Source organism: Hemicordylus capensis, chromosome 1 (assembly GCF_027244095.1).
Source record: "Hemicordylus capensis ecotype Gifberg chromosome 1, rHemCap1.1.pri, whole genome shotgun sequence".
Taxonomy (NCBI): Eukaryota; Metazoa; Chordata; class Lepidosauria; order Squamata; family Cordylidae; genus Hemicordylus; species Hemicordylus capensis.
Window position 1 is genome coordinate 147,981,542 of NC_069657.1, and position 14,389 is coordinate 147,995,930.

The 14,389-nt window shown below is 48.4% G+C and overlaps 1 protein-coding gene across 7 annotated transcripts in view; it reads right to left on the reverse strand.

Moving 5' to 3' along the window:
- The window catches only part of SPEG (striated muscle enriched protein kinase), a 164,949-nt gene that overhangs the window by 25,831 nt on the left and 124,729 nt on the right, over window positions 1–14,389 (reverse strand). For all 7 annotated transcript variants that reach the window (XM_053284322.1, XM_053283565.1, XM_053285046.1 and 4 more), the window contains 8 exons: window positions 10,905–11,077; window positions 10,273–10,299; window positions 9,781–9,933; window positions 8,821–8,863; window positions 8,548–8,616; window positions 4,809–7,011; window positions 1,460–1,615; window positions 515–631 (listed from right to left, as the gene is read on the reverse strand). In XM_053284322.1, the coding sequence (XP_053140297.1) occupies window positions 515–631; window positions 1,460–1,615; window positions 4,809–7,011; window positions 8,548–8,616; window positions 8,821–8,863; window positions 9,781–9,933; window positions 10,273–10,299; window positions 10,905–11,077 (2,941 nt within the window). The remainder of the gene's footprint in view (window positions 1–514; window positions 632–1,459; window positions 1,616–4,808; window positions 7,012–8,547; window positions 8,617–8,820; window positions 8,864–9,780; window positions 9,934–10,272; window positions 10,300–10,904; window positions 11,078–14,389) is intronic.

Below are 14,389 nucleotides of genomic sequence, written 5' to 3' on the forward strand. Positions count from 1 at the left end.
TCTCCATATGGCTGACTACCAGCCATATACTCAAACATGCGGGTTTGAGTAGAACAGATGCAAGATAATCTCTCTCTCTCTTCCCAGTTAAACCCAAGGCATCCCAGTCCAATGCAGTTCAATTGACACTTCTGGGTTCCAATGATGCAGCCATTACGGTGGCAATTAGTGCCAAGCATTCAGGAAATACACCATAGAGATGTGGGAGCACACAGCAACTGCATGATGGCATGCCCACCCAAATGGCAGCCAGGGCCACGTGTCAAGGTAGTCTTTTCTTAGCTCTATGACTGAACCTGCCTTTGGTGACACCACACTGTGGCAGTCTGACCAGATACCTGTTTGGCCCCTGAAGGAGTGCTGAATGGATGGAGACAAGTTAGCCCTCAGATGTTTTGGAGCAACTCAACAGGGATCAAGTTCCCACTTCCTGATCTCTGGAGCAGAGAGGCTGTATTGATCCTTGCAGCCCAAGGTGCACAGGCATCCTCCTCATGAGACGTGAATGACCTACCTTTCATCCACAGTATACGGGGGGCAGGGCTGGCTGCAGGAAGGCAGAAGAGTTGCACTGCCTCACCCTCCAGCAATACCTGGTCCTTCAATTTTATGTGGAAAACTGGAGGGAAGTCTGGGAAGGAAAGAGAATAGAAGGAATCAGAGGAAAATGTGAAGTACTATCTGGCTGGTACTTAGGGACTGAGCAGGAATGTTATTCCTTTCCCCAAGGTGAGAATGATCTCCTAGAGGAGTTGCATGAAGGCTACAGCTGTGGCTTCACAGGGGGGAAAAGCGGTGGACAGGACACCTTGCATTCCTTAGGAAACTGGATCACTCCTTCCCCATGATCTGTTGGAGATGAACTTCCAGTGCATCGACCTTTTGCACCAACTGTCCTAATGACCACTAGTGGCATTGGGAGTAGAGACAGTGAGTAAGGGTCTCCTTATCTCTCCCTACTCTATGACCCCTGAACTGACTCTGCAACACTTCCTTTACTGCTGAGTCACAATCCTTCCTTTCCTCCTAGAGAGCAGATGGAAACATCTCTCTCTCTCCTTACCTATCCATTATGTAGTCCTTTAGATTAGATATAGGTCTTTCCTATCTAAGTGTATTTAACCAATAAATATTTAGTATTTAGTTCTACAAGGATCTCCATGTGTTTTCTCTAAATAGCTGCAATATCCAAACCATCCTCTGCTACCTACTCTGTGACTGGAGTGTGTGCTCATTCCTTAGTGCTTTGCTGTTTTACCTATTGTGGGTAAAAATCAACAACCTCTAACATGATCTTCTAACATGATCCCCTAGACTGGCCCACTCCAGGTGCCTGAGGAGTTACACCTTTCCTGACCAACTGAACAAATGAGCGCAGGAGCAACTCAGAGAATGACCTCTGAGTTCAGCCCACCAGGCTGAACTTACTGAAGAGCAGTGCCCCATTCCAAAGACATACCTGACTCGCTGAGCACATAGGGTTGACTCACAATGACGACGCCATCCCCTCTCAGGCTGGCAGGAATGTTGGGCTGTGATGCAACCTTGTCTTTCTTGGCTCGGGACAAGTTCCAGCGTTCCCAGCGAGAACCGCGCCGGTGGCTATCACTGGGGACTGCAGAGACAGTAGGCATGTGAGAGTGCTCAATGTATTTTGCAAAATGGGCAGGAACCTGTTTGGCATCATGCTGGCTTTCCTTTGATGTGTGTACTCAGTGCAGGATTCCTGACTCTTCCCACAAAATGACTCTTTCTCACACTAGAGCCTTATTTCAGCCTTCATATACCCAATTCATTCTACACTCCTGTTCTCCCTTCAGAGGCGTATCTAGGGAAAATAGCGCCTAGGGCAAACACTGAAATTGCGCCCCCTGTCCAAGCATCTGACACCCATCTTTCAGATAACTTTACCATAATATCAGCTGAAAAATACAAGTCAGGATCGTTAATCTTTTAATATTTCAAAAACTATTTAGCAGTGGACATAGCCAGACCAAAAAATGCTGGAAAACCACAAATTTCAGTATGCTGGGGCTCATGAAATACCCAAATACTATTTGGAGGTGTACTTGGAAAACTAAACAGAAGTGCCTGTCTAATTCTCTACTATGCATTGTAGCATCACTATTACATAAGTTTTAAAAATCAATGGAGAATTTGACTTTTCCCAGATACTCTGTAAATAATTAAAGGATATGCAGAGTAAACTGTGTCACTGCTTGGAATATATTCTAGTCTTTCAGAAAGACAGTTAAAATGAGAGAAAGAGAGCAAGAAACTCCCAGTGGGCCTTAATACTAAGGATTTCACACTGATTCAAAGACAAACTCACCATTAATAGCCATATTAGCAAGACATCACATTTAACTCACTTATCACAAGAAGCAAAGAGCAAATGGATACAATCCTAGATCATAAGCATCAGCTCAGTATTCACAAGCCCTGATTCTCTGTACATAGTGGCTGTCTGAATATGTGTACAGTGTCATATTATATTAATTTTTTTTTTTTTCAGCCTGTAGCCCCTTTGGGGGGCTTCCTAAAGTCTGTGGGGGGGGTTCAAAGGTTCCCCCTCCCCCCGCTGGCTTCTAGGGCCTCACAGGTACCATTTGAGCATGTGCGGTGGCCATTTTTAAAAATAATCTTAAAAAAAAAAAGGCCACTGAAAACAAAATGGCCACCACACAAGCTCAAATGTCCTCTGCAAGGCCTGGCATGACCTAGGGCCTCACAGAGGCCATTTGAGCATGCACGGTGGCCATTTTGTTTTTGGCGGCCATTTTCTTATTTTTTTTTTAATTTTACAAAATGGCGCCCCCTTCAAGTGGTGCCCGGGGCACGTGCCCTGCCTGCCCCACCCTAGATACGCCCCTGCTCCTCATTCCCTAGTTCCATCAGTGTTTTCCTGGAACTTGTTCTCCACAACAGTAATAGTATTTACAGGGGGCGCACGGCTGTAATTTCAAAACTCCACTCCCTTCCCCTAACCAGCAAATACAACACAAATTGTATTTGTGTTGTACAAAGCACAGCAAATACAACGCAATCCTATGCATGACTGTTTGGAAGTAAGTCCCATTGAGTCCCTGGTGACTTTGCATGGGATTGTAGCCTTATAAAGGAAAAAGTGCCTTAACACATATGCAGATGCCATGGTTTTCCTACTGAGAAACATCAATTATTCTCCATACACCCATGGATAGGGAGAAATGCTTTCATGAGAGAGAGCATTAGCATATGATTTCCAAGCATTAGCATACGATTTCCAGGCAAAGTGATAAAAACCAAGAATGTGATGCAGTTCCCTTAACTGTATTTCTCCCCACTGCCTTTGACTGGGAAGGGATGTGTCCTTTAATCTATAATGTATTTATTTATTCAATTTCTATACCACCCTTCCAAAAATGGCTCAGGGCGGTTTACACAGAGAAATAATAAATAAATAAATAAAATTGATCCCTGCCCCCAAAGGGCTCACAATCTAAAAAGAAACGTAAGATAGACACCAGCAATAGTCACTGGAGGTACTGTGCTGGGGGTGGATAGGGCCAGTTATTCCCCCCCAGCTAAATAAAGAGAATCACTACGTTAAAAGGTGCCTCTTTGCCAAGTTAGCCAGGGTAACTTGATGGTACAGCTGCCTCCTACTCCACGAGCCTGCCTGCCTGCCCACCATGGTCCCAGAACATGGTCTAAGGGCAGATGATATAACCACTTTGTTGAAGCTAAGCAGGTCTTGGTGTGGTACGTGCCTGGATGGGATGCCAATTTATGCCACCTTTGTGGGGGCTGGATCATAGTTCAGTGACAGAGCATCTGCTTTGCATGCAGAAGGCCTTGTTTCTGGCACCTCCAGGTAGGGCTGGGCAAGAATCCTGCCTGAAACCTTGGAGAAGCTGCTGTCAGTCAGCGTAGACAAGACTGAGCTAGATGGACCAAAGGTCTGACTCAGTAAATGGCAGCTTCCTATGTACCTGCTCTGAACTGCACTATGTGTTGGAAGTTAAGGACTTTGCGCTGTCTCTCGTCTCAGACAGTGCGGGACAGACTAGTGAGTCAGAGGGCTAGAGGGTCAAGACATTGGTCATCCCTTCTCTACTGCTCTGACACTATCCCTTTGGAATGTAGATTGCTAATCTCAGGGACTTACTTCCTTCCAGTTCCAGCAACTCACTTCCTCTCTCTCTTCCCTACCTGTCCTCCTACCTTGCAACATGGCAAGCTCCTCTCCCTGTACCATGTGTGCACAGAAGATGCAGAATCCATCTGCATCCAGCTAGATAGATAGATTAGAGATCCTAACTCCTTACTTTCCTATCTAGAATGGAGTTCCTTAATAAATACCTTATATATTGATTTGAAACTATGAATTGGCTCCAAGTTACTTTACTCTCAACATACACGCATGCCTAAGTAAATTCCGCTGTGTTGTGCCTCTGTGCACTCTGCTATAATGAAAAGGGGATTCTCTTACCACAGAGAATTCCCAACACTATGGATGGTGAAGAGTCTCTCTTCAGGCCATAGTAGCTCCCTCCCAACTATCGCCCATAACAACCATCTTGCAAAAGGAACAGGGCCATAGGAACATCCCCCGCATTCTTCCCCAACTGCACTATAGAGGGATTGGTCTAAAAGGCATCGGTCTAAACCTCTACATGAGGTTTCTGCTTAACAATTTCAGCTGTAAAGCTAGAAAACTGAGGTGATGAATCCTCTGCTCCACCTTCTCTACACATTTGCATAGTGGTACGCTCAATATGCCCCCCCGCCCCCACCCCAAGTGTTGATTCTGGATCTTTGCTCACCATTGCCTGTGGATGTCTCTGACTGGAAGGACTCTGTGGAAGGGACATTGGCAGACTGGGCTGCCAGCTGGTTCTGTGGGATGCCCACCTGACGCAGGTTTTCACCCTCAGAGGTTGCCCGGCGCAGCTGAGAGAGGAAAGGAGCTCTCTTCGCAGGCTGCCTGATGTGGTCATCATCGGTTTGCGGCTGCGAATGGCTGCGTAGGTGTGTGGAGAAGCGCCCCATGGTGGTGCCGATCTTCCTGCGGACCGCCATGACAGGGGACTCGCTGGAGCCAGGCTCTGACTGCAGACTGTCTGAGTCTTTTTTCTCCTTGGAAGCCAGGCCCCAGGAAAGTCTCCGCCCCGGTGCAGTTCCTCCCGCAACTTCATCCTCCTTGACCTTTCTCCTCTCCGTGGGGGGCGTCCGCCGGAGTCGCATGGACATCCTGCGAATGAATCCTGTTTCCTTCTCCACCTCATGCAGGTCCTGCACTGAATAAGAGCGCCGGGAAGCCACAGATTTGGACAGCTCTAGTGGAGCACCCACTGGGCCCGGGCGATATATGCCCTCCTCCCGGACCAGGGGCCCAGCCAGCTGCTGCTCCTCCGACCTGGAGAGCAGCTTGCGGCCCCGACTGAGGGAGCCTTCCCGGCTTCTCTTGAACTTGGCCTCAAACACCTCTTCGGAGTCAATGTCTGGGATATGCTCAGTACTGGAAGAGCGAGCTGGGGTGGCTGGCTCCTTGACCGCCGTCTGTGCAGCCACCTTGGCATAGACAGCCGTGTGGGACTGCGTCTCTGCTGGTAAGAGGCGGGGTATATGGACTGAGGCAGCAGCAGGCTCTGCTGCCTCCCTGGGAGGGCCCCTGGGCAGCTCACCTGCCAGGGACAGCATGACATCGGCATAGGAAGAACGTTTGGGTGCTGAGCTGCCAGGGGTGGGTGAAATGGGCATGAATGGCGCAGACTCCCTTGAGGGGGCTATGGCTTTTACACCGGTTGCGGTGTCTGGTTTGGCAAACCTGGCCACCAGTGGCTTGTCCTCAGTTCCCCTGGCAGCTGGCCTCCTTAAGCTGGGCCTGGTGCTGGGCTTTTTCCCCTCTCCCTGCTCAGGGGTGGGTGGCTTGAAGGGAACCTCGTGGGGTGTATGGGGCCTGGACTCATTCAGAGCAGAGAGAGATGGTGTCTCTTTTAGTCTCTGGGCCTCAGCCTGGGCCAAAGGGATTTCTAGTGGTGCTCCAGAGCGGCGATGCAGGGTAACAGGCTCCCCGTCACCCTGGCTGAAGGAGCTGCTCTTTTGGAGGAGGCGCCCCTCCGGCGGCAGGTGCTGGGGAGCTGTTTCACTGGAGGCGGCACGCACCATCTTGTGCCCAGGGGACAGCTGTTTCTCCAGTCTGGGAGGCCTCAGCACCTTCTTCTCAAGGCCAAGCGTCTCCAGCAAGGGCCCCCGCAAGCCACTCAGTTTGCCATCGACAGGGCTGCCATGCAGCAAGCGCTGGCGCATGAGTTCCAGGCGCTGGGCATATTCTTCCTCGGGCAAACCACCCTTCCTCCGGTACAAGGTGCCAGGGCTGGGGCTACGGCGGGGCAATTCCATGGAGGCTGCCTTGGTCAGGCTTTTACGGGACTGGGCTTCCTCCGAGGGAAGGCTGAGCAAGAGGGCGCTATCTGCGGAACTGCCACGGCGCAGCTCCCCCTTGCGTGAGGCCTTCTCAGATGCTTCTGGAGCATCCAGACTGGAACCTTTCTTCAGGGTCTTTCTGGGGTACTCGGGTCTCTTCCGGGCCTCACGAGTCTCCTCGTCAGAAGAGCCAGGCTCCACGGCCTCTGTGGAGCGCTTCGTTGGCAATGTGCCCTTTTGCCTCCTGGCAGAGGACGACTCTGCCTCCTCCTTCCTCTTGAAATCCACTGCTCCTCCCTGTCCCTCACTCTGCCACTCCATGGATGTGCCCTCCTCATCCTCTGGAACTCTATCGGGACTCAGAGGCTCATCATCTGTGGGGATCTCGTTGAGGGACATGCGGGAACCAGAAAATTCAAGCTGATGGGGCATGGGAATGTAAGGCAACTCTTCTGGGTCATCAGAGTCCGAAGAGGAGGACAGCACTGAAGTCTCCTTGAGGAGGCGTGGCACAGCAATGGACAAGTGGCTGGATGTGTCTTCTAGAAGCTCAGGGATAGGCCGTGGCACCATGTTGCACTTGTAGCTAATCAGGGAGCGCTGGGGAGAAAAAGCATATTGGGAGGGTGGAGGTGGGTGGGGAGAGAATAGGTTGGAGCCCAAGCAAAGTATGCAAGATCTGTATTTTGCCACCGCCCCCTGCATTGTAGGGCTGCCCAGTTTATTTTTACCTGTCAAATGATGCTACGTTGCCCCATTGCAGAGAATGGGAAGGTGAAAATATTTCTTGTGGAGTAGTAAGATTTCAGTGAACATATAACTGGAGCAAATTGAACCCTGCTACAATATCACCACTCCTGTGTCCAAGTCACTCTAGGGAAAAGTGGCCATTCTCTCTCAAAGAGATGATGTGCCATAGCAGTTTTTGTTTTCTATAAAGGTGTACATGGGAAACACATGGGAACTATGGTATGAGACAACTAGGCTCATGTAGGTGTGTGTGTGTGTCTGTGTGTAAAATGAGAGGGGTTCCTTCAATTACAGGATAAGTCCTCCTCCTCAAGGCCCTGGAGAACAATGGATGCTTATTCTTTTTTGCAGCAAATTTTGGTCACTATTCCTAGGACACTTATAGTTAATTTCTAGTCTCCTTAATTTTGAGTAAATTGGATCAAAGTTATAGAACAATAATGCACAAGGTAAATGTGCAGGAATAGTGATATTGCACTAAATATGATATTGTATGAAATATAGAATGCTCTGTATCATTTGGCATAAGAATATTGAATGTATGCACATTGAAAAGTATGTTTTTGTGCTATTCAATGACCATAATTAATCCAAAATATTAAAAAATGAAAAGTAAAATTGAATGCTATCCAATTAACATTTTTGAGTACAGTTAATATTATAAAAGCTATAAAGAAAATTAGAATTTGTGCAGAATTCAATTGTGGGCTAGGCAGAGGATGCTTAAATCAAAACACACAAATCCATGTCTCATTCTAAATGATGAGAAACTGAGTTAGAAGTTACTAAAATTGTCTGAATTCACCTTGACAAGGACATGAAACTGAAATGGGTTAGGCGGCCAAACGCCCCATCCAACAGAAGCCCATGAGGGTTTGCTAAGCTCGCTCTCCCTGCAGATGAGCAGGGCGGCAGCCCTGGGCGGCTGGATTGGCTGCCCACACGGCTGCCGGTTCCGTGATGGAGCTGGCGGGGGCTGGGAGGATTGGGGGCCGTGCAGCCCCCAGAAGCTTCAGTATGTACTGCGAAAAAATGGGTTTGCGGAGCACTCACAAACCCGGTTTAAGGGGCGGGCTACTTTGGCGGGCTAGCCACGTGTAAGCCACTGGGCTTGTTTACACGAGCAGCAAAAATCGGGCTAGGCTCTCCTAGTCCAATTTTTGCTGCTCGTGGGAATAGCCCCCATGTGAAAATATCCATAATTTGGTACCTCTCCCCACCAAAAATCAAGTGGGTTTTTTTACAGAGGAAAGGGCCAGTAGGTAGGGCCTGTAGCTAGTTTCTAAATTTCTAGTCCTCTCCATGCACCTTCAACGTGTCAGCCTTCTGCATCTTGCCTGTCCCAACAACTGTCAAGGAGTTTCTTGTCTCCATCACTAAATTTACCTGCCACTTCCTGCGAGATATGAAGAGCTTGAGATGATCAGTGCTGATGCTCTTGCCCTTAGCCAATGTCTGAAAGCAAAGTACAGATGGAGGTCATGCCAGGCAGCTGAAAATAGTTGCTTTTGTTCTTTGTATATGTAGTAAGACCTTGAACTGGATGGAACCTGCTCCCCACTCCAAGCCCTCTGGATTTTCTCCTGCTTAGAGAGAGCTGCCCAAAAGCCAACAGGGGCCCCACTGCTCTCCTAAAAAGGCCTCCACAACTGGACTCACCTTGAACCAGGGATGCTCTAAGGTCTGCTCTGCATTGGGCCTCCTATTCAAAAGAGAAGAACAAGTCAGGGTGTAGCAATAGCATTCATGAGCCAAGGGGAAAGCTGTAGCAACTCCCATTGGTGTTCAGCAAACCTTGAAGAAACCTCTTTCCTTTCCTCCAATTTAGTTCTACCAGCTAGGCCCACCTCTCTTACTCTCTTCCACCAAAAGCAGAATCCGCCTTTCCTTCCGATGTACCTCCTTCCACAGATACTAACCATATGACCTTGGAGCAATTTTAGAACCATGGACATCCCCTCTGTCTGGGGAGAGTGGGATTACTGAGGTACAATTTCCCTATGGGAAGGGATTATATAAGAACTTATAACTGCAGGCAAGCAAGTAAGGGTGAGAGTATCAGATGTTCAAGTGACTTTGTCCCCTGCTAACTTGGCAAAGAGGCACCTTTTAACATAGTGATTCTCTTTATTTAGCAGGGGGAGAGTAACTGGCCCTATCCACCCCCAGCACAGTACCTCCAGTGACTGTTGCTGGTGTCTATCTTATGTTTCTTTTTAGACTGTGAGCCCTTTGGGGACAGGGAGCCATCTTATTTATTTATTATTCCTCTGTGTAAACCACCCTGAGCCATTTCTGGAAGGGCAGTATAGAAATCAAATTATTATTATTATTATTATTTGTGTGCCCACAAGGAGCTGATGGGAATCTCTTTCGCCTGTAGGTAGTGAAGGACTGGAACTGCCCTATTGCCCCACTGGGAGGTGCTTCTTTTTTCTGCTTCTCTGAAGGCATGGGTTTCACTTTCTGTCTCAGTGGAGGGGGGATGAAGTTTGCTTTCTGCCTCTCCCAGCCTGCCCCAGTGTCAGAGAGGGAGTGGGAAGGCCCTCTTTGTGTCCCAGTGGGTGAAGGCCTCTGTTCCTGCCCCCAGTAGGCCCCTTGCAATACTCCATTACTCACAAGCGATCGTTCACCAGCACTTTGATGACAAAGCCTTTCGCCTCTCTCGTCAGTCCGGTGAACATGCTCTCCTCAAAAGCCACATTGTAGTTGCGGATGTTCATGAGGGTCGTCTTGTCATTCTCTCCCACGAATGGGGAGATCCCTGTGAGGCTGGGAGAGGGAAGATTCAGAAAATCCTCAGCATGCCCCACATCAGGCATGTTTGAGGCAAACTCTCTGGGGCTCCCAAGCCCTGTGCATAGATGTGGTGGGGAAACTGGTTGAAATAGCTTCTCAAGGCTGTCCCAACCCCAGTCTGAACCACGGAGCAGTGGAACCTGACTCAGTGGAACCTGAGAGCCAAATGGGGGCATGGGGGCATTGCACAGAGATGGAATTATAACTTTGGAACAAGGAAGACCCCATGCTCTTGCTCATTGGTCCACCAGTTCACTGTGCATGATGGGGATATGAGAAGGGCCTGGGCAGCTCCCCAAATCTGAGGCTTACCATAAGTATGTGATGACTCCCACTGGCCTATAAAGAGAAAAGAGGTGACATTTCAGTACCTTGATGGCATACCCCCAAGAGACAAGTTGTGTGAAGATAAGCATAATTTATGGCCCACATAGCATCAACAAGAAGATGCCCTTGGCTAGCAGATGACATACGCTTGGGATTTGTGGGGGTGAGCCCAGAGTGCCGGGCTCTTCTAGTGCCTATACTGTTTCCATTTGCCAAGTGTCTTGAAGAGGGTGATGCAACTCAGAGTCAAAATAAGTGTACCACTGTCAGATGGCCGGTGATGATCCAGTGTGATGTGCTCTCATGCCCCACATTAGCCTTAAGACAAAAACTGGGTTTGCCCTGCCCTTGAGGCAAAATGGTGTGGACTTTCAAGAGTAAAGATGAAGTCTGCACAGTCTGTAGTACTGAGCCATCCTGGTATCCCCCTGTGCCTCCTCTTCTTCAGACAAACCAGCAGGCATGAGCCCAAGTCCAACTGCAAACCTGCTCCTTTGTGGGAAGTGCCAGCATAGGCTGAACACTAGCGCCTTGTTCTCTTCACATATACCTGTGTTCAGGGGTGCCTACAGTATATGCACAGACATACATTACATCATGCAGGTGCCTCTGATTACCAAACATCGGTGACCCTGGAGACGGGGCTCTGGCTGACGATCTCAGGGCCTACGAATTCAGGGGTGCCATACTTGCAGTACTGCGGCTCATCTGGAGTCAGCTCCTGGGCATTGCCAAAGTCACAGATCCTCACCTGCTCACTGCCAACTTCAGCCAACAGCAGGTTTTCAGGCTATAGGGAGGAGAACGGATTGGAGAAGCAGTAAGGAATGTAGCTTGGTTAAAAGCTGCTAGCTTAGCAAAACTCACAACAATGAAATGTGCAGAACAGCAGCAAACTCGCATCATATATAGCATCAATGGTCACACATTTCAGCAGTGATTCCAGAGGATTCCTTACTGCCAGCATTGTTGATATTCAGTATTTAGATTATTCAGTAAAATATTCAGATTATTCAGTAAAAGTTTATTCAGATTATTCAGTAAAATATTCAGATTATTCAGTAAACGTTTGATTCGTTCTAAAAGAGTGCCTGGCCCTCATCTTGGAGCTTTCCCACACATGACTTCCAGTTCTTGGAGTATCTGATGAGGGAAGCCACTTCGAATGAAGGCTGCTTCACATTAGGGAAGCAGCCCCTCTCCTCTCTACTGCAAGTTTTCTTTTGTGTAGGTTCACACACAGCTCGCTTCTGTGCTTTCCTCGTGGCCAATGGCTTCCTAGAGGAGGTGGGACACCACGCCTCCCTTTCCCCCAAAGGGTTCAGTAATTAAAGCACCCTCTGTGAGCTGACTCTGTCGAAGTCCATACACACACACTGCTGCTTAATTGGTTTGTAGATCAGACTGCCTGTTAGCCATCAGCCTTGGCTTTCTATTCTGCCCCCCACCACCCCGAGCCCAACACACACGCACATACACACAGAAGTCTCCCCAGCATGTGTCAGCCTTCCTGCAGCATTGCCTCTGCTTTTGTAGCCCCCTCAGCTTGCAGGGTATGCAAGGAAATGCTCGTTTTCTGCAAAAGATCGCAAATCCTTCTCCCAGATCTCTCCCCCCCCCACAAAAAATAACCCTTTCAAAGAGGGTTTTCAACCCTTTCAAAGAGGCAAAAACTGGGTTTTCAACTCTGCCTCTGGGTCACAAGGCCGGTAGGCAGCTTTGTTTTTGCATTCTATAGACGTGACTTGCTCCTATTAAATAAATATAAAGACTGCTGCTTATAAGACAGCAACTTGCAGCAGATTTTTCAGGAAACTTTGCTGAAAACCAGCATTTTAAAAACTCGGAAATGAACCGGGATGAGATTAAATCCAGCAGGAAATGCTCGATTTGTGTGTGGGGTGCTTCTGAAGGCATTGAACTGAGCTCGGCCACGGGAATCCGGCTGTAGTGAGAACACACAACACATCTTCCAGAGGAGATTCGGGGTAAAGCCCCTGTGTGGGAAAGCTCCAGGAGGCTTTACATACATGGCTTTTACTTCAAATCTCCTCTGGAATGGAGTGTGCCAGTCCACATATCAGCTGCATTTTCCCCAAAGTCCTTGTGGGCTATCAGGGACCAGTACAGACATGACTCTGTTTCCCCCTGAATCAAGGCGGCACAATCTGACTTAGCCCGAAGTATGTCCGGCTTTTGGGGGAAAAACTCGGGGCTTCTATTATGCCCATCGCTTCTCCCTTGATGTTTGGAGTGGCCACAATATTTTTCAAAACTCAGTGAAGGGGAGTTTAACAGCTGTGTTTGGTATGGTCTGCTCTGAGTATTTGCAATTGCAAGCGCTGGTGGGGAGGGAAGGGTTTTAGCAGATTGGTGAAATTCTGTGGAGGAAGTCCAGGGGAGGGGAAGGGAGAAATGTTTGAGAAACTCAAGCACAAACTGCAAAATGTGGGTCTTAACATAGGCTTTAGATATGCAGAATGGAGGCTACAGCTTGATGTAACCTGAGACCTTTTTATCTGAGCTGATTCGCCTGAAACCTCCTTGCCTCTTAGATGGTCGGGCAGGGGTGGGCATGAGGTGATGAAGGCATTCACTCACAAAGGCAAGTTCATCATAAAAATCAGCAAAGATTTGGGTCAGATTCAGCAGGCTCGGGTTAAGCGTTCTGCTATTTGACCCGCCGGCTTAGCAACTCATCATGCCGTTCTTCCATTCTTAACTGTCAAACTAGCCACAACCACAACAACGTTCTCTTGCTCTCCTCCTCTCTGATGTGATTTGCGATTGGTTGGAGGAAATACCCGGAGTACGCCAGTGGGAATACACCGGAAAAAGATCTGCCAGGGATTGAGGAGAGGATCCATCCCAATGTGAACTGTCCATTTAATTCCCCGAATTAGACATCTTGCAATCGGCTGTGAAGCAGATTCGCTCTTCAGATATTCCGCAACATGAAGGCATGTGTGAATAACTCCCAGGTGGTTGCAAGAGAAAGGGTATCCAGTTCCTCCCTGTGGTTAATCCCCCTTGCTGCTCAACACTGTGTAACCACTGATTTCTGCTCTTTCCCATCTTGCTTGATACAAAAGCATTAATGCCCCCATTCTTTCCCTGGGAACCTTAAAATATTTCTTGTCAGGTCCCCTTCCATCTGCTCTTCAATAGGCTAAATAGCTTTCTAGATTCTGTTAGGGATGCTTCAGAGGCGGGGGCGGGGGGTTGCTTCAGGTGCAGTGCTGGCTAACCTTTTGTGGTCCCTTCCAAATCCTGTTTGCACAATCACACTCCTGCTTTCTCTCGCCTCCAGCATAATTCACACCCTTAGAACTTATTCTTTCCTGCATCTTCTGTTTTTTGTGATATCAGGACTGGATCCAGGATCCTGCAGTGTGAACTCAGTGTCTGTCTGTTTGTGGAGTTGCTCTGTGAACCTCATCACAATGCCTTTAGAAAGGGAACAGTTCTGGGCAAGCTCCTTCTGCCCCTGGAGTTCTCAGCCAGCCACCCTCTCCAATGTATCTTCCACTCATTCCATTTCCACAGTCATCCATCTTGGATTACAACTTTTCCCAGAACTCTCAGATTGTTTTGCTATTGCTCTAAAGCCAGTAATAAATATGGGTGAGATGTTTTTTCTGGAACTCCCTAGATTTTACCAGAACTCTGTACCTGTTGATTTCTTCCTATTTCCTCATTGAAGCAAGTCTCCTATGCTATAGCAGCTGAAGGGGAACAATTTTGTGTTGTCCTGTCACCCTAGGTATGTCTGCAGAGAAGAACCATACAGGATAGGCAAATGACAGCGTTACTCCCTATCCCAGCACCACCATCCCCCAGGAAAGTGGGATGCCAGCAGTGTTCCCTCCAAATTTTTTCGTGTGTGTGTGTGTGTGTGTGTGTAATAAGTTTTGTTCTGGGCGGCAGTATCAAGGCAGTGTGAGGCAGTGTGCGTGCACATGTGCATTCAGAGTGGGCCGTCCTGATTCAACCTGAGCGGGATCTAAAATTAACTGAGCGGACATTAAAAAATGTGCACACACGTGCACGCCTCAGAGGGAACACTGGATGCCAGTGACAGAAATACCACCATGAAAGTTTA